Consider the following 24,823-nt stretch of genomic DNA (forward strand, 5'->3'; position numbering starts at 1 on the left):
TCAGCAGAAAGTCTAAATGTTACCCTGCTGGAGCACAGCGGGGTTCCTGGTGTGTGCTGGTCTGTCGGCAGACTCTGCTGTTCCCGTGTAAGCTCACACTGTCACCCACACATTAAATGAATACATTCTCGCTGTGGCAAAGTAACAGGGTGATGCAATTTATTGTGAGAGAACTCTTCAGGCTTCAATTCCCAACAATTGTTTTCATATTTCACACATGTTGGATTCTTGGGATTGTGTCTGAGGGAGACCACCCGACTTGAGCACATGTGTGCAGCTGAACATTGACACAACTGATATACACTGTTTTGTTTCGTGGGTGGGGAAATACAATTAGCTTGCAATAATGACTCTATTCAAAACTTCCGATTTAATGAATAAAATAATAAGTTAAACTTGTATAGTCCCTGCGGGTCCACGGGTTTGTCCCCAGTTTGGGAGCTACTGCTTCTGATAAATAATTTTCCTGACTGACAGATTTAACATTCAGTGTTTCCAGAAGCAGCAGACACACCTATCATCAACATGCATCAGGCATTTGATTACAAGCAAATGATCCATGGACATGTTCTGCAGCCATGTTTTCAGCACTGTAGCCAACACATTCTACATCATGAGCAGCTGCACTACACATCTTGAGTCCTCAATGACTTGTGTTCCCCCCCCCAAGTCTTTCAGGACTTGACCTACATCATGGTGTACCCTAATAAACACCCCACCAGTTGAGGGAAGCGTGGAGTGTTTACGTTAGTGGCACATGAGAAGGACTACATCTCTGCAAGAGTCCTGGTAGTGAGCAGGTCCTTTACTCGATATGCGAAAGTGACTCTGGAGTACGTTAATAACATCTAACGCTACAACGTATTAGTAATCACTTATTGATTACTAATACCGATGTTACATTTATTTTCTGAGTCAAATAGTCTCTATATGAATTTACATCGCGATTTTTTTTCTTCCATTTACAGTGCCGTTATATGGCCCAAACGTCACAAGGATATTTAACGTCTAAATCAATTTGTATTATTTGTCTTTTCTTCTTTTTTTTAATGGGTGCTGATATGATATTCTGTCACAGGTACCTATCAGAGAATGCAGTCAGTGACAAAACCACTCGGTCATAACAACGACACACCCTCTGTAAGCCCCGAGCAGCTCCAGCAGCTCCCCACCCACAGAGTAACGTTCGCCTTTACAGGAGAACACGAGCCGCAACGACAAAATAACGAAACGCAGCCGCGCCTGACTCTGAATCATGATATCGGAGGGAGGGGGAAGGCCACTACGTGTAGCTAGCGGTTTGAGGATCCCTCTCGTTCCGACCAGCGTTTCCTGTCCCTGTGGTTTCACTCACTTCTAACGTTACTATTCTGCGTCGCAGACTCGACGGATATCGCGGGTAAATCAAACGAATTTAACGGCCGTTAAACGCATCTCTTACCTGAACATAATTGTTTTCACAGTATTCCGCAACCTTGGACAGGTTCTGGTAGCTTTCTACGAGGGCTCTTTTACTGGCTGGGATTTCCTCCTCTAATAGCATTTGTAGCTCTGCCATCTTACATCCCTTCGCATTGCTCTCCTCTCTGTCCTTCTCAGTGAGGCGAGGCGGTGATGCTGAGAGAGGGGCTCCCCCGCCTGGCATTGTGGGGCCGCTGGCCTCCGATTCACAACAGCCTGTGACAAACGGCAGCTCCGTTATCAACGGTGGCCTGCGATTGGCTGAAAAGCCGAGGGAGAAGAGCTGTCGACTAATCGCATTTCACTGTGGAGTCTATCAGTGAGAATGTAAGCTAAAATATGAAGATACATTATTTTAATCAATACACTATTTGGTGTTCTAGTAGTTTCGTAAAATAATGGAGTATCATTATTATAAAATAACACGTGCAATATAAATAGTATATTTGTATTATGTATAACATTTCTTCCATCCTTTTTATTGTTTGTTTTTTCACAGACAAAAATACGGACACAACATTTCACACATCACAAAGTCAGATTAATTTTAAAAAGAACAAAAGACAGGCAAGGGGAAGCTAGTCGTACAGTTACAGCAATAACATCAACAATATCCTCAATCATCACACTTTCTAAACATACATCAAATATATAGCCATAAGACATTATTGAAAATGGGAGTAACTTAAATATAAAAGCCTTTTAGACTTTACACACAAGGCCCGTGCTCGTTCGTGGTCTCTCTCTCTATATATATATAGATATGAATAACCTCACGACACTACATTTCCCATAGATCATCGCGGTTTAAATCCCGGCTGAGAGGGGTTTGTGGATCTTGAAGTAATACACGTTACGTTTTGTCCCACTGCTCTGCGAAGCTGCTTCCAGATGAAACTACATTTCCCAGACATATTTGGTGAACAGTAGTTGACCGTTTGGCTCATCCTTTACGGGAGTCGAAATTGGCTTTCTACTGCATATTGCTGACAAACACCGGGCTAATGAAATAATTATTCCACCGGCGAATATTAACTTTTTGGTGAGTTTCTAACAAATCAGCCGTAGGGAGAATTAAACCGACAATAAACCACATTTTCTCTAGAATATCCTGGATCTAAGAGGAAACAGCCTGCCTCCTCAGACAAGACAAGTGGCAACCAGCTGCAGTGATGAGCACACTGTGTTGAAGTGTACTTCGCTGAACACTTTCTGAACGGATTCGATGACTTGCTTCATATTCAAGATGTGAGGACCGCTTCACTTCCTCCCTGTTGGGATTCAGCATGGCGCAGGAGGAGGACGCACACAGCCTGGAGGCGAAATTTGTTGCTGCAGTTAAAGTGATCCGGAGTTTGCCTGAAGAAGGTGATGCTGCTTTGTGCTCGTTTCAAAGTGATTGGACTTGTGTTCAGTTAGTTACAGTGAAGTCTGTGCCTGTTTGTGTGTGAACTCTCCAGGTGACCTACATGAGGAGCCTCTAAGAGCTGTCCCTCTATTGATAAAGCTTCTATAAGGATAAGAGCTGATTAACTGAATCACTCATCTCGAGTCTAACAAAGTTCTCTGTAGCTCACTTGTATCTCAGCATAACAATTCATGTTGCATCTTCAAGCTGCCTGTGTACTTTGACTTTATAATTGCAGGTCCTTTCCAGCCATCTGATGACATGCTGCTGATGTTCTATAGTTACTACAAGCAGGCCACCTTGGGGCCCTGTAACATCTCAAGACCTCACGGCTTCTGGGACACGAGTGGAAAAGCCAAATGGTATAATATGTGGTCTTAATGCACACGTGATCGTTTTATTTCACAAGTAAATTCAGAGTTGTAGCTATGAGAAGACGGCATGGTGCATTTGCATGTTTCACAAAAGCTAACTAACTAATATTCAAACTATCATAGAGTCTCGCTCCTTGTCCATTCACAGCCTGTCAAAGACACTTCCTATGCCTGCTGTACCATAACAATGTTCAAAATCCATGGCTTATTTTAATAATGCAATACCCAAATAGTACGATACAATACTGCAAGTATGGATAGTCCTGCGGTAATACAGAATATATTACATTTGCTGAGATTTCAGCATGCTTCCCTCTTTTTTTTAAGTTATTCAATGTTCACTCTTCTCTCAGGGTTCAAGTGTTGAACTCAGACTTTGTGTTACAGGGATGCATGGAGCTCATTGGGAAATATGACAAAGGAGGAAGCCATGAGGAATTATGTCGAGGACATCCAGCTGGTAAGTCCAGTCAAGGAAAACTAAAGCTGAAGAGAGGCAACCAATATGCGTAGCAACCAATATGCGTAATAATACAAAGTTAATATACTTGGAGTACACATCTCTCCTCACATTGATGCTTCTACTCTGTAAGAATAGTGTGTCTCGCCAACGAACAGTAAATATATGTAGATGTATAATAAATGATGTGCTTATGAAGGCTGATCATCTTCTAATACAAAATGTATCACAAATTACATTTTAAAGACACTTTGTGTGAGGACAATTTATTTAAGTATGAAGCACATTATTCATCACATAATTATTTTAAAGCCAGAGTTAGTCTGTGAGCTTTTTTTCTCTAGCGTCACCGTGAGACAGACTTTTAATTATCCTAACTTTGATTATCTTGTACCTTTTCACCTTGTGCTGCCATCAGGTCAACATGTAGTGGTTTTGTTTGACATTCCATCAGCCACAGTTGCAGTTTGTGTTTATTGCTAATTAGAACATGTTAGCATAATATCAGGCTAAACTAGGATAGTGTATGGTAAACAATACACTTGATAAACATCATCGTTATTGTGAGCATGTTAGCTTATTGATGTTAAGTACAGCCGCACAGAGCAGCTGCTAGTGTGGCTTTAATCTTGGTAATAAAAAAAGGACTTGCGTCATATCTTTGAAAAAATGTGTTGAACAATGACAGCTGCTGTTAAACAACAGCAGAGTGTTACAAATTGCATTCTGAATTATTCACCTCACAGCATCAGGTCCTCCAGTTATTAGCTGTTTATAACCCGCTATAATTACCTGGTCCAGCAGATAAATCGGTCAGCCTTTGCTCGATGTAATTATGTCTTAATCTGTTTTCTGGCGGCGTGTTTAAGGTTGTACCGCACCTGTTCATGCAACGGCAAGTGCATTATTGTAACCATTTCAAATTGTTGCAAAAGAGATTGGAAGAATATGCATCAACATTTATTTTTAATGTGTTGTTAGATTTTGGAGACCATCCCAATCTCGGATGAGGTGTCCGATTTGGTAGAGAAACTTGGCAACTTCTACACAGAAGTCAACAGAGGAGAAGAAGAAGAAGAAGAAGAAGAAGAAGAAGATAATGAGGAGGACCAGAGACCCTTCACCCGGCCTTTTGCAAGCCCTTCAGGTAATGTCCTTGATCAGTGTTGCCATAATAGGAACACAATCCAGAGGGATGTATTGTGCTGTTGGGCATCTCTGTTGGTCACACAGATGGCATTTGTTACTTACTGGTGTTTTTATCACTAGATGAAATGGTCCGACAATTTTACAAACCGACAATGGAAGGCAAGTCTTTGGTGTTTGCAGTAGCTGTACAAGTGTATTTCAACCTCTTTTACGTTGCTTTCATTCAGTTTCATTTGGCACAAGAATGATACGTGTATGTTGTGCTTGGCTTGCCCTGCAGGAACTGTAAGGAATTAGATCGTTAGATGAAACTTTCTTGTGTAATCTATTATGTATGAGCTGTAGTTAGTCAGCGTGTTGGTTGTTGCCTTTCATCATTTGCTGCACTTTGTGGTATAGATGTAGTGGGCATAAGCTGTAAAATGTTTACTTGTGAGTTTGTCTTTTCTTTGTGTAGATGTACATTGTGCAACACATACTTAGATAGAGAGTTAATGAAGAGTGTTTCCCTCACCACTCAGGCTATGGGGATCTGTGGGATGATATACAAAATCTCGGAGAAATTGACAGCAGTGCTCACTGCACAAGTCTCTTAAGTGGCAAGGAGGCAGAAGAAAGCAATGCAAATAGTGAAATCGAGAGAAACGAGGAAAGTAGAGATTGGAGGAACAGTGAGGAAGAGGAGAATGGGGATAAAGAAGACAATGCAGATGACGAAGACAAGGAGGAGGAAGAAGGTACCATCTGTGGGAGAAGTTGTTGGCTGTTTTGTGCCGTGTTTATTTCTGCTGTAAATTGGGCATTTTAACATTGGGGTCCATGGGGATTGTATATGCAGTATTAGGCTTTATATTTTAGTATTGGGAGTTGCCGCTTGGCCATCACACTTTTATTTGTTCTTTTTAGAATAACATTTTTCCCACAATGTGAACCATTTCTGGTATTTCTAAGGATATAGAATCCACATAGTTTCCATTGTAAGCAAATACATGTAATGCATGTTCCATCTGTATACATCCATATACTGTAAATGAGGACAGAAAAAAGTAATTTGCACAGTTTTACATCCAGAGCCGAGCTATGGCAAGACAAAGGCCACCACAAAAAGAACTTTTGCAACAATTTATTATGCTGTCTCTCTCTCTCTCTCTCTTAGGTTCAGTCTCGGACTGGAGGCCTGGCCAAAAGCTGCTGATGGTGGACAAGAGGTGGAGGTCTGACACTACGGGGTCCTGCAGCAGCATGGAGCCCAGCATGTCCTCCTTCACCAACGGGACACAAAGCTCCCTCAACAACGAGGTGGAGGAGGAGGAGTTGGCCTGTTGTATGGAGCCCAGTGTCCAGCATAACTCTTATATGCACTTTAATGGACAACTGAGTGGTAAGATTCCATATTAATGCAAAAAAGTGTACACATGTTTTTATAACTGTGTGTGTGTTATATACACTACCGTTCAAAAGTTTGGGGTCATCCAGACAATTTTGTGTCTTCCATGAAAACTCACTTTTATTTATCAAATGAATTGAAAATTGAATAGAAAATAGTCAAGACATTGGCAAGGTTAGAAATAATGATTAATATTTGAAGTATTAATTTTGTTCTTCAAACTTCAAGCTCAAAGGAAGGCCAGTTGTATAGCTTATATCACCAGCATAACTGTTTTCAGCTGTGCTAACATAATTGCACGGGTTTTCTAATCAGACATTAGTCTTCTAAGGCGATTAGCAAACACAATGTACCATTAGAACACTGGAGTGATAGTTGATGGAAATGGGCCTCTATACACCTCTGGAGATACTTCATTAGAAACCAGACGTTTCCACCTAGAATAGTCATTTACCACATTAACAATGTATAGTGTGTATTTTTGATTAATGTTATCTTTATTGAAAAAACTGTGCTTTTCTTTGAAAAATAAAGACATTTCTAAGTGACCCCAAACTTTTGAACGGTAGTGTATAATCAAAAGAGTTTATAATAATAACCAAAAAGAAAATCAAAATTAATAAACTAAAGGTTTATTATGGAGATGTACATTGAAGAACAATATAAGTTACCATTGTGTCCATGTTTAGGCCATGCTGATGCTTTTCCTGAGAAGACCCATCGCTCCACAGACTCCGATAATGAGGAATTCTGTGACTCAATGGAGCATCTGGCCATGGAAAAGGTGTGGGCTTCCCCTCCATATGTGCACCACATCAAACGATTAGTTTTTATATTGAGGCAAATATCGCTATTTACTTTCTCTCCGTGAGCTAGATGAGCTTCTTTTCTCATGTCACCCGAGGCAAGAAAACAAATATTTTACTTTCTTTCATTCCTCAGGTGACTTGATATTGAAATAAAGTCACACATAGTTGCAATGTAAAATACAATTCATGAAATGTGTTCTAACCTAATAATGGCCAGTCCAACTGTGTTCGACTCTTCTTTTCCTACCAAGGGGCTGTCTACGTCAAGAATACTGTCAGCTGGAGCAGGAGCTGCTTCAGTGAGGCAGAGGGAACTTTGGTTTGAGAGTAACACTACCCTTAAGGGAGGAGAGGACCAAGTACTCATGGTCATGGGAGACTCCTACCTTAAAGAAGGGATTAGTGCAAGCCAGCACAACAGCTCCTTGTCAAGAAGAGGGAGAGGTGACCATGTCCACTTTGATTTATACTGACACCATTTCCCTAATTTGTCTTTATTGTCCTCCTATAACATTTAAAGGCATTTGATACCCTGGTGCACAGCATTTTTCAACAAAAGTTGCCCTTTGAAGCAATACAGGACTAGTGTGCAGGATTTAGGGTGGATCAATTGTCAGAATGGAGTATAATATCATTAGCCTACGGATCTTTTCTTTAGATTATAATCACTCTAAAATATGAATATTTGTGTTTTCGTTACATTAGAATGAGCCGTTTCTATCAACACACTACATACATCTCTTTGCTGAGCTGGCACATGTTTCTACTGTAGCCCAGAACGGCAAACTAAACACCTGCTCTCGAAGAGGGCCATTCGCAGTTTTGTTGACCACCGTAGTTCTTCTCCATGCTTGTCATCCCGAAGTAGGTTCAGTAGGTTTCAATCGGCAACCTCACTGCCCAATCCTACACTCGTCCTTTAAGCTGTCATTTTCTGACTCCTGTTTCAGGTTCACAGTCGCCGAGAGCGGCCCGCAGCTCTCATCGGGCTGCCAGTGTCGATGCCGCCTGCTGTTGTGTGTCACAGAGCAGACATTCAATCAGCTCTGTCCAAGGAAACGTCAATGAGCGAATAGCTGCAGCTCTGCTGCGTCTGCAGCATGACATGGCCACGGTGTTGCAGAGGCTGCGTGCTGTGGAGGCGCTTACGGTGTCACAGGTGAAAGACCAGAGGTCCTAATCACGGTGTGTTCAATGAAATGTATCATTGTTGATGACAGCCTAGGTGACAATTGATTTCTGTATTTCGTTATTTAATTTTTTCAGTCTAGATCATCTTCGCCATGGCAAGAGGACTCCCTAACTGTAGCACAAAAGGTCATTTTTTAGATTTATATTTCAAATGTTATCTTGCCATGATTTTTAATACTTAATTGAATGACCAAGTTGTATCTAAACAACAAACAAACAGTCCTTTGGTTTCTGTTTGTTTTAGTTCCTGAGACCATCTTGGTGGCCTTTTGACTTTTCTCCCCTCACTGCGGTGTTTACTGCACTCTGGCCTCTGATTGCCCATTGGCTCGTCCAGCTTTATTTACAACGGAGGAGAAGGTGAGCAAAAAATGGCAATCAAGAATGTCCTGGTCTATTATAAAATATTACTTTTGCTTTATAGTAACACTGCAAACTACCAAAACTCAGTTTCATCTTTTCTCCCACACAGGAAAATCCCTTGAATTATTTGTCAACCATCGGCATCAATCAAAGAACATGAAGCTGGCGTGGAATTGTTGCACTTATGTGGCTTTCTCAAGCCCCTTCACAGATGCAGTCTGGTGAGGCTCCAGAAGAAATGGAGAGGCTACTTTAGATAAATGAATAGTCATAAAGGTGTGTAAGACTTTGCTAAATAGTGTAGCATTTTGACTTCATGGATACCATTTACGTGTTTAGGAAAAGGAAGATTTGTGCATTATAAATGCTAGCATATTTTATTTGGTCCAGCGAGCTTAGCATTAGACGGTGTTTTTATTTATGACAGGAACTTTATATACACATAACTCATACCACTGAGTTAACTATTTATTGAAATGAATTCAGGATAATACAGTAGCTGTTGACCTTAACCCTCCTGTTATGTTGCGGGTCAAATTGACCCGTTTCAAAGTTTGAAAATCTAGGAAAAATACTTCTAAGTACTTTTTCTGTATAAAACTTCTTCTGCCTACCTTATTTAGTGTAATCAACGTTAAAAAATATAAAATAAAAATATCATGTATTTGCAACCCCCCCCTGCAGGTTTATATAACAGAGATGATGTTCCCGGGTCAATTTGACCCGGCTGTGAAAGTGAAGGCTAAAAGTCACCAAAAGAGTCACGTTTAGACTATTTCTTTCTTTGTAAATGTAGGACAGTCTTTCTTACTCCCTCCCACCAAGTTTCAACACACACACTCACACCAACACACACACAAACACACACCAACACACACACTAACACACGCGCGCACAGACACCAACACACACACACACACACACATATCAGCACACACACACCCCGTTCACAACCCCATATATAAAGTTGTACACATTTCAAACTTCAAACAAAAGAATCAGGTGGTTGTTATGGGAACCATCTCTATCCTGCTGTGTGCCCATCACCCTACATGAGAAGCACACTTTACAGAACAGTGTTTATCATCTTCTAACTTTCCCCCTAAATACACCTTTATTGGACATGGGACACTAATGTGAGGGTTTCTTTCATGTCTCAACTAATACATATGTAGTAATAGTACTTCTAATATACTGTCTGTCTGACTGGGAGAGACACACACCCTGTCTCATCCCAATCTCAGACCCACACATTCTCTTTCTAACGACCCCACCTGTGCGAGAAATACAGATACTATTTTGACGGGAACCTTTATTTTTCCCTGCGGGAAAACTCCACTCACACGTATCAGGGGAGGGCCAAACATACAAAATGGTTGCTGAGAAGTCCTACATTACACTCTGCAGATACATACGACTGCACCAAGAGGATGACTGTGTGCTGGCCTTTGGTCATCTTTTATCATATAATTTATGCATCTTAACACTAAAAATAAACATAACTAACGTTTAATTTCAATACAAATCCTTTATGACTCATTTGGCTTGATTTTTAGTGGGCGGGTCATTATGACCCTGAACAGCACAGGTGTCTCATCTCTATTTATCTACATCACCCCATGAAAAAAAAACTTACAAAATGCAAATAAAATTTAGGAGAAAATACATGTTATGGTAGACTAATGCAATTTAGATTTAGATTTTTTCAATGTACCTAAAAAATAGTTTGAACATGTATTTTTCATTAAAACGAGTGAGTGCTCCTGATTGAACTCTGATCTATGGAGGGGTAAATAACTCAATTCCACTAAAAACTGATTTAATTGTTAGTAATGTTGTTGGTGATGAGGTACAAACTATAGTTTTTAGAATTTTTTGGTTTCTGACCACTTTTGGATGATTCAACATTAACCGGGTCAAATTGACCCGGGAACATCACGGCTGTATGTAAGAAACGAATATAACAGGAGGGTTAAGCGATTCCCCATTGTCATTGCAAGTTATTTTATTTATTGCACATTTAATTGTTCATTTAGGTTTCTTTCATGTTTTGGCAAACTTATTTTTTCTGTTTAATAAGGACTTTTATATTGTTAGAATTATAGAAATCATTGAGGTAAATATTTTTTAGACCAAATAGAGATGCTGACTAATTTTGTATTTATATGTAAAAGTATATATTTATTTGATGGCTTTAGTGCAATAGTATAAAAGTGTGCAGCTTTGTTCAAAGTGAGAAACAGAGAAAAGATACACACATTCTGGTTTCTTGTCAGTTATACAGTGAAAATGAATATTTCTCAAAAGAGGTGTGGTGCTTTTGAATATAAAGTTGTTAAACACAACTAGGTAAAGCACATTTTGACATGCAATAAACACATTCTTTTGACAAACTCATTTATTGTGGTGAATCTTTGATTTTGAAGTTCAAAATTTAGAAAAGTGGCTGAAAAGTTGTACCTGCTTGTGAAATGGGCAGATAAGCTTCCTGTCAATGATCTGGGAAATGTACGTGGTACGTTTAGTTTATTCTATCGCATTTTATCAGTTTAGACTGGTGTACATTTTTCTGACTAATATGTGAAAGGTTTACATGAAATGACACGCATAACTTAAACGGGGTCAGAAATGAAAACATGAAACGGGGTCCCGACACGATGTACGTCATATCCGGTTTATTTCCAGCTACCGCTGAAGTTCGCAGCTTCAGCTGCTATGCCGGTTACAGGGAGATAAGTAAAGTAAAAACGGACCTTTAACTCTCGAGGGCAGTGGCTCATTTTGTGCAGCCCAACGTTCGTGGTGTACGAGTGAGAATTCAACATGTTTTCCCTGTCAATGACGGTCCAGCCACAGGTAAGAAAGCAGGAGACGCCCAGGCCAAGCTAACATTAGCACTGTTGTTGTTTCGGCTCAAACTTCTCTCTCTCTCTCAAGTGACCTCTGTCGACCTTTTATTAAGCTTTGGAAGACCTTCGTATTCACGTCAGTGGACATTCTGTCACTATAATTCTCGCTCTGTTTACCCGTTATTAAATAAAGCCCTTTCGGTGAAGTTTCTCCTGACGCCAGCTAACGTTAACGTAACGTAACTGTCGGTGTGTCCTGACTTGAGACTGCGTCAATTAGCGATATGTTAGACACTGCATCCTAATAATATCACTGTGCTACTTTTTTTCTCCCATTTATAAATAATTGGCGTGTAAAGCTTGCATTATATCAAGTTGAACTTTCACTTTGTGACTTCCTGTGATCTTAGGTGACTGTCCCTCTGAGCCACCTCATCAATGTCCTCCACTCGATGAAGAGCTCACTGGGCAGCAGCAGCGCCGCCTACAAATCAAGAAAACACAAGGAGCAAGCCTCAGACTCGGAACGACACCCCACAGAGGTACACCTTCACTGGAGTTACTGTTCCACAATAACCATGTGAGGAATAAAAACAAATATGTTATAATGTATGTTTGCAGCCCATGTGGAATCTGCGGGAGCTTGGCTTATCGGACCTGGGAGCACAGCAGCTGGATGAGCTGGTGAACAGTGTGTTCCCTCGCTCGAGTCCCCAGGAGACGCCACTTTGTTTGGGTGGACAGACAGCATGGAGGACATCGCATCTTTCGACGCACTCCTTTTACTACAATAAGCATGGTGAGAATGCACAGGTCTCCCATACTGGAAATAGTACTACTTGAATAAGTGAGCCGGTGGCTGGTGCTTTTGCCTGACTCCTCAGCATATCTCAGGAATGACAACAACATGCCAGGACTTCACAGTTTGCAAGAAAATCGAATATTGTGTTTCACTTGACTGTTTATCGTTTTTTTGTGGATCTGCTTCGTTATTAGTTAACAGTCTTAACAAGTATTTAGGGCCTCAGCTACCAATCTTTCCCCAGGTTAGCTCAACGTTAAATGTTAAGCCTTGTTCTCTGTTCCCAGGCTTCTCGTGTGGTGCAATGCCCATGTCTTATTCCAGGCAGCACCCCATGCTTCTCCAGTCTGTCTGCACAGAGCTTCAACATTGGCCAGGTAACTATATAGATTACCATGTCATATTTTATTACTAATCCAAAGCTTTGCATTCAGTTGTTTATAATTAATTACTAGAATGTGTGTGTATGTTGTTCGACAATGATATAAATAACATTACTGAGAGAATTGCGTGGTGTATTTTTACATGTACGTTGTAGATTTACAATGCTTAGTTATGTTAATCTTGTTAAGTTATATGCTGTGGAAGCATGACTAGCTTTTTAACATCAAATGCTTACCTCATATTTCAAGTGTGGGTTCCAAACAGAGGCTTTAAAACTTTAAAAAGCAAAACCAGACGACTGCAGTCCGCCCTGGACTCTGAGGGATTCACACCATCTTTTATGAAGGTAAGTACTTGGAGATGTTCACATGCTTAAGCAAATCCCTCAGCATGTAATGCTATATCCTTACTGTGCTTAATATAGTTAGCATATCCTTGACATGTTTAATATAATTAGCATATTGGAGATACCGATATTTAATTTATTTGTAGCCTTAACAACAACAAGATTTTCATCTGGCTAGGCTGTTGTATTTTTTGGAGAACAGTTCAAGGCCTGTTGAAAAATATTTGCCTCCTGAGTAGAAATGGCACCAGATCACTGTTGTTGGTTTTCTCTGCTGTCTAGTCAAATATAACTCTTCAGTTAAATCTTCTGCTAAAAAAAATAATATTAAAAGTTGGCATTTGGTGTTCTGCCTAGCCTGAGTCACTAACGGCCCTATCATTTTGGCTGAATACAATGTTTGTTTATATTATTATATTGTTATGCAGCTGTCTTGTCTGAGTAATCGGAGCTTCCAGCTGTTCATGCAGGAACTAAGAACAAAGGCAGAGTGTGCACTTTAAGTTTTGAGGCTTACACATTGTGTCTAGCGCGATGGCCTTAAGAGTGACGGTGGGATTGAAGTGAAGGTGTATTGTCGCTTTGTCTGCCAACCAGTCTTACCTTGTGCTGCAGGGTTTCCTAACGCGTGACAAGGGGATAGAAGTTGACAGTCTAGACAGTCTGGTTAAGAACAAGAGCGTACCCGAGGGGCAGCAGGATGCTTTCAAGAGCGGCTTCGCTGAGGGTTTCCTGAAAGCCCAAACCTTGACACGACGCACGCAAGGCAAGTTTTATAACAAACTTGAATAGAGTCACACAATCATTATTCCATTATAAGCATTACACTTGGCTGATGTAAAGTTGTTGTGCTCCGACTGTTCAGACACTCTCAAGAGGACTCGTCTCATCCTGCTGGTGCTGCTTCTTGTTGGGCTCTACGGCCTCTCCAAGACCCCTTTCATATCGGGTAAAGGCTCCCTTTCTTCTTTAAAGCTGCTTTTAATTTCATATCACACACGTGAAATCCCTTCTAATATGTTAACATTTTAATATGTCAATAATAAAGCCCATTATTAGCCTGCTACACTAATCTGTGCATCCTTTAAAGAAAATAACTAAGTTTGGTATAACTGAGCTATTGGCTGCTATTTGGAGTCAACAATAACAGCATATTTTAACCTTCAGTATTAAAACACTAATATATGCAATCAGTTGTGGTTCTTAAATAATCCTCAGTAACAGGCAAGTGTGTGTGTGTGTGTGTGTGTGTGTGAGTTTATTAACTGTGCCATGCAGTGTGATTTCGAACTTTAATCTAACCATTTTGCATAGTACGGTTCCGAACCACATCAGGCCTGGACTCTGCAGTGGACCCTGTCCAGATGAAGAATGTGACATTTGAGCACGTCAAAGGGGTAGATGAAGCGAAGAACGAGCTGCAGGAAGTTGTGGAGTTCCTGAAAAACCCAGACAAGTTCACAGCCTTGGGCGGAAAGTTGCCGAAAGGTATCGCTATCTCTCACCGTGCATTTTCTTTAATTCTTTTCAGGGATCTTTGTTTTTGTATCCGGGACCCATTCCTCGTCATCCCTTTCTCTCCTCTAGGTGTTCTACTGATTGGCCCTCCAGGGACTGGGAAGACTCTGCTGGCCAGAGCGGTGGCAGGAGAGGCAGATGTGCCATTCTACTACGCCTCCGGGTCCGAATTTGACGAGATGTTTGTTGGAGTGGGAGCCAGCCGCATCCGGAATCTTTTCAGTAGGATTTATAAATATTTATGAATTCAAAAATGTAATTTTTCCTTTTTCCTTGCTTGGTATGTAGAGTTGACCACTCCTGGTACAAGGGCTACATGGTTGTGGCAACAAAAGAAATTGGTGTGAACTTTATATTTATTATTTACTTAACTTCTTCCAGTAGTGAAACGTTCTGCTCAGTTAGGACACCTACCCTTTTACTTTCATCAGTCAAACCTTCCATACTTACATTAAATAGATATACAAATATAAGAATATTAATTGTTTTCAGGCTTTTCTCCTCTTCTTATAATTTGAGCTCGAAACTTTATTCAAACTATAATTAAACAATATAGTCAAACTACAAACAATAGTCCACATCTTTTATACATTATTGATATTTTTCAACTTTTAAAGTCAGCAATAATACGAAAAGTTTTCAAAGGTGTCAGACGGCTGCAGCTGAAATCTTAACTAAGACGATAAAATTCAAGTTTAAAAAAAAACCAGTTTTAACTTCTCTTTGTTGGAACAATGCCTCTGATGACAAATAGACACGCCCCTTCCTAAAGGCCTGATCTCCTTAAACCTTATACTCCAAGTCCCCAGGCCACAGGGCATCATACATTTTATCTTATGAAATAACCTCAGATTCTGATTCGGTCTCTCTCTCCTTCTTATTTCAACTCTTGTCTAAGATTCATTCTCCATTCAGACATGCTCCTTATCTTTACAACTTTTAAAAGTGATGGGTGTTTTTCAACTTTTAAAGCCAGCAATGCGGTTTAGCCTGTCAGCATTAATGATTTGCTCCACCACATTGTGGTACATGTGTCGATTTTTATATTTTTTCCTTCTGCTGTTTGCTAGGGGAGGCTAAAGCCAATGCTCCCTGTGTGATCTTCATTGATGAGCTAGACAGCGTGGGTGGGAAAAGGATCGAGTCTCCCATGCACCCTTACTCCAGACAGACTATCAACCAACTACTTGCAGAGATGGATGGGTAAGCTCTTAATGTATCCGTTTCATTTTGACAGTTTTTGAGTCAGATGATGTTTTAATTTAGATTAACAGCACATTTGGCAAGATGGTGGGTGGGGATGTTGCAATATACTGGTATTGACAAAAAACATTTTTAGAAAATTTAATATTACTATGATGTTTATTATGCACATGATACTATACATAATCTAACTCAGAGCATGGATTAGTTATCTATATATAAAATGTGTTATATTTGTTGACATTATCTTTATCATTAAAGATATTATTATCAATAATAACACAAATCTGCGATCTGTGGCTGTCGCAAACCTTTAATACGTGTGGCTCTCAGTTGACTTATTTAACTACAGATAATAAAACGGTCTTTAAGGAGAGCCGCAGCATTGCAAACACCGACTTGCATACACCCTGTGCTCTTATTTTGTAGGTTTAAACCAAATGAAGGCGTGATCATTATTGGAGCAACCAACTTCCCAGAAGCTTTGGATAAGTATGTCAGAGCTTACAATGCACAATGCTTTCCTTGATGATAATAACAACAAAGAAAGGACTGCAACCCTGAGGCTGTTTTGTATGCAGCGACCCGGATGCTGACAGTCGGCCCTTTTCTAACCAGTTGATCTTCTTTCTTAGTGCCCTGATCCGCCCAGGGCGATTTGACATGCAGGTGACTGTACCCAAACCAGACGTGAAAGGACGCACAGAGATCCTCAACTGGTATCTGAAGAAGATTAAAATTGATCCAGGTGTGAGATCAGAATCTGCTAATTATAACTTTATTTTGACTCAACTGCTTTGTTATGGTTTGTGATATTTTAACCATTGCGAGACGGAACTAACTATTCTTAGTATCCCTGAGCTTGGGGGGTCCTGACACACGAGCGCAGAGCATTGGTCTTTTTTAAAGTTGACATCTTAAGCTGAATGTTTACTTGCCTTTACCCGGTCTGAGGCCTGGCCTGATCTTTGTTGATGTTGCGTGTTATCGCTGCAGATATCCAGGCCAGTATCATTGCCCGGGGCACAGTGGGCTTCACTGGCGCTGACCTGGCAAATCTGGTCAACCAGGCTGCTCTGAAGGCAGCAGTAGATGGCAAAGACATGGTCACCCTGAAGGAGCTGGAGTTTGCTAAAGACAAAATCCTCATGGGTGAGTAATTCGGAAGACGTGCTAGTTGGAGAAGATGGACCCCATTCTTGTTTCCCTGGAATTGTTAAAATATGAATAAACTTTCCATTATTCCTTTTCCTGATTTTCTGGTTTCATCTTGCATGCCAAAGGCTTCCTTTTTATAACTATGTCTGATTTTGAGAATGTTGCTATAACATCATTTAATTCATACCTTCTTTTCTTTAAGGCCCTGAGAGAAGAAGTGTAGAAATAGACAAACAAAACAAGCTCATCACAGCGTACCATGAATCGGGCCATGCCATCGTGGCTCACTACACCAAAGATGCCATGCCGATTAACAAGGCTACCATCATGCCCAGAGGCCACAGTCTGGGACATGTAAGGAAACCTTGGGCGTGTTAACCAAATCGTTACAATCTGCATATTCAGTTTTAATAACAGGTCTGGTGCAAACTGTCATTACTGCGTACAGCTTCTCATCACTATATTTATTCATTCCTCCTCCATCTTTCTCGATGTGTCTCGCCAGGTGTCCATGCTCCCAGAGGACGATCGCTGGAGTGAGACTCGCGCTCAGCTGCTGGCCCAGATGGACGTCAGTATGGGCGGCCGTGTAGCAGAGGAGATTATATTTGGCCATGAGTACATAACAACCGGTGAGACGGAGTTCCTAAAAATGTTTTGATAAGAGGGGTGAATGTAGGAAACTGTTGATTTTATAAAATATGGAATTTTCGTTGGAAGTTTTTTAAGCTTAATGCGTCTTCTTCTCCAGGTGCGTCAAGTGACTTTGATGGTGCCACAAAGATTGCTAAAATGATGGTGACCAGATTTGGAATGTGTCAAAAGGTAAGTTAAATAGGTAAAAAGAGAAGGCTGTTCATATAGCAGAGGTTGTCTCACAACACTCCAGCTATAAATAAGTGACATACTTTGCATTACATTTCTCAGTGTTAACTATATGAGTGATTATTTGTTCAGAAACAATTCTCCACTCCATAAAATCATAATTTTTTTTGGCAATACGGTCAAAAGATGTTGGCTGAACTTTTGCTGTCTCCTGGAACAGCTGATTCTGCAGCAGGCAGAAAAGTGGTATTTGTGTCATACGGCCCATTTTAAATCATCTATTGGCTTTTAACATGCTTCAAACTATCGTTATTATATCGGCCTTTAAAATCCACGATCAGTCGACCTCTAGTTAATAGTATTTGTACTGTGCATGCATTGCAGTCTGATGTGTTTGTTTCCCCTTCCTGTCTCGCAGCTGGGTGTGATGACCTACACTGACATGACGGCCCAGAGCCCGGAGACACAAGCAGCTGTGGAGCATGAAGTCCGAGTATTACTGAAGGTCTGATTGATGTTTTTGATGCTAAACCAAAAACGGCTCAGCAATTCCACCAGCCATGTCGAAGCGTTGTTTCTTACCGTCGTCTCGCTTGCTGTCCCCAGGCGTCTTATGAGCGTGCCAAAGTCCTGCTGAGGTCCCGCACCAAAGAGCACAAAGACCTGGCAGACGCTCTGATCATGTATGAGACGCTGGATGCCAAGGAGATTAAGCTGGTCCTGGAAGGCAAGGCCCTGGAGACCAGATGAAACGTGCAAGCACAGCAACATTCAGAGGGTAGCGGCAGGGGTCAGATTTGTAGAGCTCAGGGGTCACAGAAGGGAATGGACTCATGAGAAGTCCTGGTCTGCATTCTCAAAGTGTCTTTATAAGTAAGTGCTCATGTGGGACTACGTCACATCCTCACTCTGTCCCCTCCGTGTAATCCCATCAATATTCCCAGATCGGTAATTCTGTCATGTGCCACTTAAACAACGGGTACATGTGAAGCAGGTTGCTCAGGTCACTTCATCAGTTGCTGGGAGGAAATGATACATTAATGTAATTATTCACCGCAGACAGAAAAGCAGCATGTTAAATATTGTAAATTGTTGAAAAATGAGTTGAAATTAGTTTAAAATGTGTTGCGCCAGGTCTGTTTAGACCTGTTGATGGGAAATGCTGATCGTTAGCCCAAAGAGCTCTCATGTAATAATAAAATTATAACTAAATCTCAACTCCTATTTGTCACTTGTCTTCCAGCGTTTGTGTTCACATGTTATTTGTCTGGTATATCTTCAATGTCCTCTCCACTTCCAGCCTGCGTGTCTCCTCGTTAAGAACCAGGAAGTGTCACGATGGCGCGCCGCTCTTTGACGGTCCATCAGTGTCGGGATGATTGAAGGATCGTGTCGATGTATTTATCTCCACTCTCCTGTCCCCCTCTGCATATATCCCGTTACTTATTTTAAATGGTGGCCTTTTGAGGAATGTAATTCTTTTTTTCTTTTCTTTTGAATAAGGAAGTATATTAAGTTGGACTTTGGGGATGTAGGTGTATAAATTGAAAATACACTTGATGGATGCATTTTCGCTGCGTATACAGACGGAACAATTACTGATGCTCAGCTTTAAAACCACGCAACAAAAACAAGCTGTTTCTCTTGGGATAGAGCATTGGGAACTTCAGGATTTTAAAGTTGCAATGTAGTCTAACCTCAAGGCCAGGTATCGGTTATTGACGGTTGAGGTCTCCTTTGTCATTATCTTAAAGCAGAGAGCTTTCTCACATCTTGGTCACTATAGCTTTCTGTGCAGTGGAGGGAAGATGCCGATCTTTGATGCCTACTGGCTCTGAGTAGAAAGAAAGTTAAGCTGTCTAATTGTGAAGTTCTTGACTCTAATATGACATTTATTCAACACCGATTGTGGGTAGAAACATGCAGTTATGCCTCTTAAGATGTTCTAAATTTCAAGTGAATAGTTGCAGCAGTGTATCTAATCCATATTTTAGAATTATTTTTGACATTTAATTCAAAGTACAACATGTGTCAAGATTACCACCAGCATATGTACTTCATGTTCTTCTTAATCTTCAGTTTCTTGGCCTTTTATCTATATGTAGCTGTATATATGATTGGGATGCCATGGGAACATTGTATATAAATGTATAGTGATGCTTTTATGCTGAGAACTCATTGAATGTCTCTGCCGTTGATTGACAACATCTCCAACGATGTGCTGGATGTGGTTAATGAAAGTTTCTGCAGCTGAGAAATAAAGAGAAGCCCGAATAATGTGTATTGGGGTCTGTAAGCCGGAATGTATTTAAGATGTATTTTTGACATAACTATATAAATTGCTCAGCACACTCCTCATTTCCAAATTACACATTTGACATGGCAAAACAGAATAGTTTAAAAATCTAATTTTATTGTTAAGTTTGACACTTGATACACAAAATAAATGATCACCAAGTATTAAACTCAAACTGAAGTTAAAAACATTAATTATACAAATAAATCAATCCTTGGTGTGTGTTTTGACTACAAAATTGTAATAACCCCAAAAACTAACATCCGGAATATGTTGTCCACGTCACATCTTTGCTCTTGATGGTGTCAGTACTGCCATTTATTTGGTCCAATATCTAGATTGGGTAAATTGGGCAACTTTGACATAGTGTCCAAACAGTGGAAAAACAATTTCAACGACAACCTCAGCATACATATTACCCATAAATCCTACTTGCATATGACTATATGAAAAAAAAACCCAAAGAAAATAAGAATTTATTATTTATTGAGTAATAAAAAATAAAAAGTCTTCCTAATTCTTCACAGTATGATAGTGGACCCAGCTCCAGCCCTCCCCCACCCTACAGACCCCAGTGCAACCACAATGCCTGCACTCTATAATTACGCCGCTGACCTCCCCTCTTAACACCACGCCCCACGGGACCCAACCAGGGTCAGAAACACTGGAATGAACACTAAGCCGTGGAGCAGCCCAAATGAAATCACAAGAAACACAATCTTGAAGAACGTCCTAAAGATGTAACTCCCAGACATGGACAGCACCACCACCCCTAAAATAGTGGACAATGCTCCTTGCAGGATTGGATAGCCTAAATGAGCCAAAGCATCAATCGCTTTCTCATTGGCATCAATCTTGGAGCTGGAGACAAAAGAGTAAGAAATATGTGCTGAGAAGTCCACAGAAAAGCCAATGCACATGACCAGGTGGATCATGGAGATGCAGTCCAGGTTTACGCCCCACAGCGCCATGAAGCCTGTCACACCAACCAGGACTGAGCACATGGCAAAAGCCACCCACAGGGAACACAGAGGACTGGGTATCAGGAGAAGCGAGACGACCAGCATCACAATCACGGCCACCAGGATAGTTTGAATGGTGTTGTCCATGATGACGGTGTACTGGTCAAAGTAGATGAAAGCAGGGTGGTACACCAGGAGCTCTACTGGACTTTCCTCTGCTGCTTTTCTCAGTCCAATCATCAAGTCCTTCGTTGTTGTGTTGCTCAGCGTCTGAACAAAAAAGCGAGAAGCCTGAATCTTATAGTCTGCAGTGAAGTTGATGTCTTGTTTGAACATGGAATTACGGTCTAAGAAATGTAGCAGATGTGTTCGGAAAGCCTCTTGAGAACCTATATTGAGATTGGTTGCATTTGCATATTGTAGAAAGGAAAGAAACCAACCAAAAGTCCCATTCACAAAGTTTAAACTCTCAAAACTTGAAATGCATGAACGCAAAAGCTTCTGTTCATCTTCATCCCAGTACCGCAGGGGATGCTTCACTGCTACCATCAAGTTATAGCGATATTCAGAGAAGTGTTGCCTTTGATTGTTGTAGTATTCGACGATGTAGGAATCATCCAAAGCCAGATTCCCAATGTCGAATCCTTCCTTTAAAATAAAACAACCGTAGACACTAACAGCTAAATAGCCTGCGTAAAAGACAAAAACACAAGCTTTTATGCACTTGTGGGTCAGAAATGGGCCATAGAAGCGCTCGAACATGAAACTCAGGGGCTCAGTTTCCTCTTTCTCAGTGACCCTATCGTAGTTCCCCCCAACACAGCACACGCGGAAGGCTTTTGAACCTCGACATGGTACATCTTCTGGGATTTTGGCACAGGTGAACCAGTGCTTGTTCTCTGCCTCTCTCTGTCCATTCAAAGCCAGACACGCCCCCAGGAATGTGATGCTGTACAGATAGCAGAAGCAAATAGAAACCCCAGAGTACAGGCAGAAGGACCGCACTGAGCCGAAGGGCGAGCTGTAGCCCAGGAAGAGAGCCAGAGCGTCGGTCACCGTGGTGATGGAGATGGAGACGGCAGCATCCTTGTAGGCGTCGGCCAGCCGGTCGGGGACGCTGTCCAGAACGCGGGTCCTCTGCCAGCAAGAGATCATGATGAACATATCATCCAGTCCAATACCTTTGGGTTGGAGGTCAGAGGAGAACATTTTTTAGCTTATGACTCTTTCCAGTCTAGTGTGCAAGGCTAATATTTAGGAATGTACACTGAAGTAAAACAATCAACTGAGGTCGGGCCTTATCTTGTGACTGGTGTGTTTTTGAAAATCCTTTGTCAAGATATTTTAAAGGACTATACTACATTGTTTGAAAGTTATTTTACTACAAATGATTTGTAGACGTCTTTGCATTTTGTTGATGCTTTTCAAATGGAGACTATGTATAATTGAACTACTGTTCAATACAGCAGCAGCCATTGTTTTCCATCCATTAATGTTCATTATGACAATCAATTGGAATACTTTTGAATTGAAGAATTGAAGTTGTGTTATACCTCACTGCGTAGTGCCAGATTGTAGTGCAATAATAACTTAATATTTACACTATGTTGATCTGCACTTCACACATTTCATTTGTTTGCACTACACACATACACACACATTTCATTTGCACTGCACACATATACACACTCTGCATTTTGCACACTGTCTATATTTAATACTTTTGAATTTGATTTGATTTGTCATTGATGTTGTGTGTTGTGTATGCATGTGTGTTGTATATGTACATATATATTTTGTTTTGTATTTTACTTTGTATACTTCTATATCTTTCACCCCTGTTTTTTCTATATTTGTGTTTTGTTTTTGTTTTTATTCTTGTGTGTTTGGTTTATTGGTGCTGCTACTTGTAACGACAAATTTCCCCTTGGGGATTAATAAAGTATATATCTATCTATCTATCTAATTACTTCTGCATTACTTTCGGTTTTATGATCTGGTCTGAATAATTCTAATGCCAAAGGAGAAAAGAAATGTCATGTCAATGTATATTTTACTTTATAGGTTAATAGGAAGTTATATTCTTTTGAGATGTCTCTAACTTTGATGTGTCCTTGGACAATGAAACCTACCTAATATCATGAAAGGACAGGAGGCCACTGTCATGACAAAAGGTTGATCCAGCAACAGCAGCGCACCAAAACCACTCAGGACGGCCAGACCCGTGGAGAGCACCCCGCAGGACGCCACCCACACCTTTGTCCTCACATTATCCAACCTAAAAGAAAATCTGAGATCAAAAAAGAGCCACACATACAAATAATATATCTTGTAACATGATGTTTTACCAACCTCCAACATGAAATGATTGAAAATGTGATGGCAGTGGCGTAGGTGATGGAGAATAAATAGATGACGGATGCGGGAGTTTTTCTAAATTCCCACTGCATTGACATGGAGGTGGAGTAAGACACCTAGAACGATTATTAATACATTTTAATAGAAGCTGATTATTTAAACAAAAAGTTGTTCATTTAAAACAAAACAACGTAAATTCTGCTCACCTGAATGGACGTTGATGATTTGTTTGAGACCAGATTGATGAAGCTTTCCAACCAAAGGTCGGTCTTTGTTTTGTTGTCCTCACGTAAATAGTAATGGACCTGTAAGGCTTCAGAACTTTCAACCACTGAGCTCTCCTCGTACGTCTTCACACTCCCAAGACTTAAATATAAAGGAATATTCTTAGAATCGGAGTAATACCACGGATATGTCAAATTTACAGTATCTATATTGTTGGCACTGTATTCAATAATATCTAAAATGTCATTGGAGGTGCAGGATCCCATCACCTCAGCACAAATATCAGCATATTCAAATGATCGGTTGTCAAAATACACTATCATACTCCGAACTCTAAAGTCCAAGTCTAGAATGTGCTGGAGTGAATCCACAGTCAGAATATTCCGGTCACTCGTAGCTATGAGAGTTGCATAATTCCCATCCGTGCTCAGTCTTAAACGTGAAAACATGGAATCGTTTCTTGGGAAAGTTTCTTGGATATATTTCCTCTCCAGCTTGGCTTGTCCATCGAGTGGTGTGAACTGCTCCTCGATATCGTTCGACGTTCTGTCCTCCAGGAGATAAAATCCGCTCCCCAGACCTGCCGAGAGAACAAGTGGGGCGATCAAGAACCACCAGGGATGGGAACCAATAAAATGACCCAACATCTCATAGCACATGCGTAGAGGTCTCTCTATGCAATTTGTGCGGAGTCTGGCCATAGCTGCAAAATACTTTAAAACTATAGAAGAGCTGCTCCTTTTCTTCTAAATTTCAACATTAGAGAGAGAGCTGTGAGGACAACCAGCTGTATTTATTGTGCGTGAGAGGAGATTTGCATAATAACAGGGTTGGCTTCTCTGCATTGAACAGATACTGATGAGGTTTGAGGAGGGCCTCGGTCTAAGAGCCTATTGGAGAACAGTTGGTGTAGTACGGCTCACTGGTTCCATTTCAATACTGACCCCCAGGTGATTCCTTCTCATTGGTGAGGTAACATTATACTTTTGGGTGCTTGAAGATTGGTGAAATGTAGCAAAGGCCCAGAACAATAACCTATTATAGAGTGGATCTTTGTTTCTTTTGTTTTCAATCAGTCAGTTGACAGTGATTTTCTATGGTTGACTTCCCTCTAATTCCTCATCCACCTCTGCTTCAGGGTAAAGTGGCCAACAATAGAAAAGGAATATGTGGCTTGATATAAAATAAAGAAAACGTGTACACAAAACCACATTTTGTGAGCTTTTTGTCAGTATTTAAAAGTCAGTGGACAAAATAGAAATCAATTGTATTATTATTATTGTTATTATTATTAG

General features: G+C 40.6%; 4 protein-coding genes across 11 annotated transcripts in view; 2 read left to right on the top strand and 2 right to left on the bottom strand.

Annotated features, from left to right (window-relative positions):
* LOC130197512 (abl interactor 1-like) overlaps window positions 1-1,757 on the bottom strand; it is a 24,069-nt gene extending 22,312 nt beyond the window's left edge. For 2 of the 4 annotated variants that reach the window (XM_056420202.1, XM_056420201.1), the window contains exon 1: window positions 1,442-1,757. In XM_056420202.1, coding sequence (XP_056276177.1) covers window positions 1,442-1,645 — 204 coding nt within the window. In that variant the 5' untranslated portion in view covers window positions 1,646-1,757. The remainder of the gene's footprint in view (window positions 1-1,441) is intronic. The other 2 variants (XM_056420198.1, XM_056420200.1) reach the window with 2 other exon arrangements.
* On the top strand, window positions 1,706-10,999 carry LOC130197510 (acyl-CoA-binding domain-containing protein 5-B-like). 4 transcript variants are annotated; one of them, XM_056420195.1, is made up of 14 exons: window positions 1,706-1,788; window positions 2,567-2,829; window positions 3,108-3,231; window positions 3,631-3,703; window positions 4,685-4,850; window positions 4,973-5,011; window positions 5,374-5,589; window positions 6,009-6,233; window positions 6,929-7,023; window positions 7,300-7,492; window positions 7,999-8,207; window positions 8,315-8,365; window positions 8,484-8,599; window positions 8,712-10,999. In XM_056420195.1, exons 2-14 carry the CDS (start codon window positions 2,748-2,750, stop codon window positions 8,722-8,724), a joined length of 1,602 nt encoding a protein of 533 aa, XP_056276170.1. In that variant the 5' UTR covers window positions 1,706-1,788; window positions 2,567-2,747; the 3' UTR covers window positions 8,725-10,999. The 4 variants fall into 4 exon arrangements, with proteins under 4 accessions (XP_056276170.1, XP_056276169.1, XP_056276172.1 ...); XM_056420194.1 differs by having other exon boundaries at window positions 1,708-1,788; window positions 1,961-2,829; XM_056420196.1 differs by lacking the exon at window positions 1,706-1,788 and having other exon boundaries at window positions 2,808-2,829; window positions 2,922-3,231.
* Window positions 11,000-11,283: 284 nt separating this feature from the next.
* On the top strand, window positions 11,284-18,905 carry yme1l1b (YME1-like 1b). 2 transcript variants are annotated; one of them, XM_056421516.1, is made up of 18 exons: window positions 11,284-11,458; window positions 11,862-11,993; window positions 12,073-12,250; window positions 12,541-12,630; window positions 12,886-12,983; window positions 13,599-13,749; window positions 13,849-13,932; window positions 14,319-14,471; window positions 14,571-14,723; window positions 15,572-15,704; window positions 16,134-16,196; window positions 16,340-16,452; window positions 16,701-16,856; window positions 17,065-17,216; window positions 17,368-17,494; window positions 17,614-17,687; window positions 18,106-18,192; window positions 18,294-18,905. In XM_056421516.1, the coding sequence occupies exons 1-18, from the start codon at window positions 11,426-11,428 to the stop codon at window positions 18,435-18,437; spliced, it is 2,121 nt and encodes a 706-aa protein (XP_056277491.1). In that variant the 5' UTR covers window positions 11,284-11,425; the 3' UTR covers window positions 18,438-18,905. The 2 variants fall into 2 exon arrangements, with proteins under 2 accessions (XP_056277491.1, XP_056277490.1); XM_056421515.1 differs by having other exon boundaries at window positions 11,285-11,458; window positions 14,298-14,471.
* A 1,701-nt stretch (window positions 18,906-20,606) lies between these two features.
* Window positions 20,607-24,229, bottom strand: LOC130198608 (patched domain-containing protein 3). The gene is made up of 4 exons (XM_056421832.1): window positions 23,510-24,229; window positions 23,298-23,419; window positions 23,078-23,223; window positions 20,607-22,126 (listed from the first exon to the last, which is right to left on the bottom strand). Exons 1-4 carry the CDS (start codon window positions 24,227-24,229, stop codon window positions 20,607-20,609), a joined length of 2,508 nt encoding a protein of 835 aa, XP_056277807.1.
* Between the last annotated feature and the right edge of the window lie 594 nt (window positions 24,230-24,823).

This window comes from Pseudoliparis swirei, chromosome 8, assembly GCF_029220125.1.
Source record: "Pseudoliparis swirei isolate HS2019 ecotype Mariana Trench chromosome 8, NWPU_hadal_v1, whole genome shotgun sequence".
In the NCBI taxonomy this organism is placed as follows: domain Eukaryota; kingdom Metazoa; phylum Chordata; class Actinopteri; order Perciformes; family Liparidae; genus Pseudoliparis; species Pseudoliparis swirei.

Coding starts and splice junctions, on each gene's coding strand:
- LOC130197510 (XM_056420195.1), top strand. CDS start 2,748: ATGGCGCAGGAGGAGGACGCACACAGCCTGGAGGCGAAATTTGTTGCT. Junction 5,012..5,373: donor TTACAAACCGACAATGGAAG/GCAAGTCTTTGG, acceptor CTCACCACTCAG/GCTATGGGGATCTGTGGGAT. Junction 8,366..8,483: donor CCCTAACTGTAGCACAAAAG/GTCATTTTTTAG, acceptor TGTTTGTTTTAG/TTCCTGAGACCATCTTGGTG.
- yme1l1b (XM_056421515.1), top strand. CDS start 11,426: ATGTTTTCCCTGTCAATGACGGTCCAGCCACAG. Junction 11,994..12,072: donor CGGAACGACACCCCACAGAG/GTACACCTTCAC, acceptor GTATGTTTGCAG/CCCATGTGGAATCTGCGGGA. Junction 13,750..13,848: donor CTTGACACGACGCACGCAAG/GCAAGTTTTATA, acceptor CCGACTGTTCAG/ACACTCTCAAGAGGACTCGT.
- LOC130198608 (XM_056421832.1), bottom strand. CDS start 24,229: ATGGCCAGACTCCGCACAAATTGCATAGAGAGACCTCTACGCATGTGC. Junction 23,224..23,297: donor TCAATCATTTCATGTTGGAG/GTTGGTAAAACA, acceptor ATTTTCTTTTAG/GTTGGATAATGTGAGGACAA. Junction 22,127..23,077: donor CTGTCCTTTCATGATATTAG/GTAGGTTTCATT, acceptor TCCAACCCAAAG/GTATTGGACTGGATGATATG.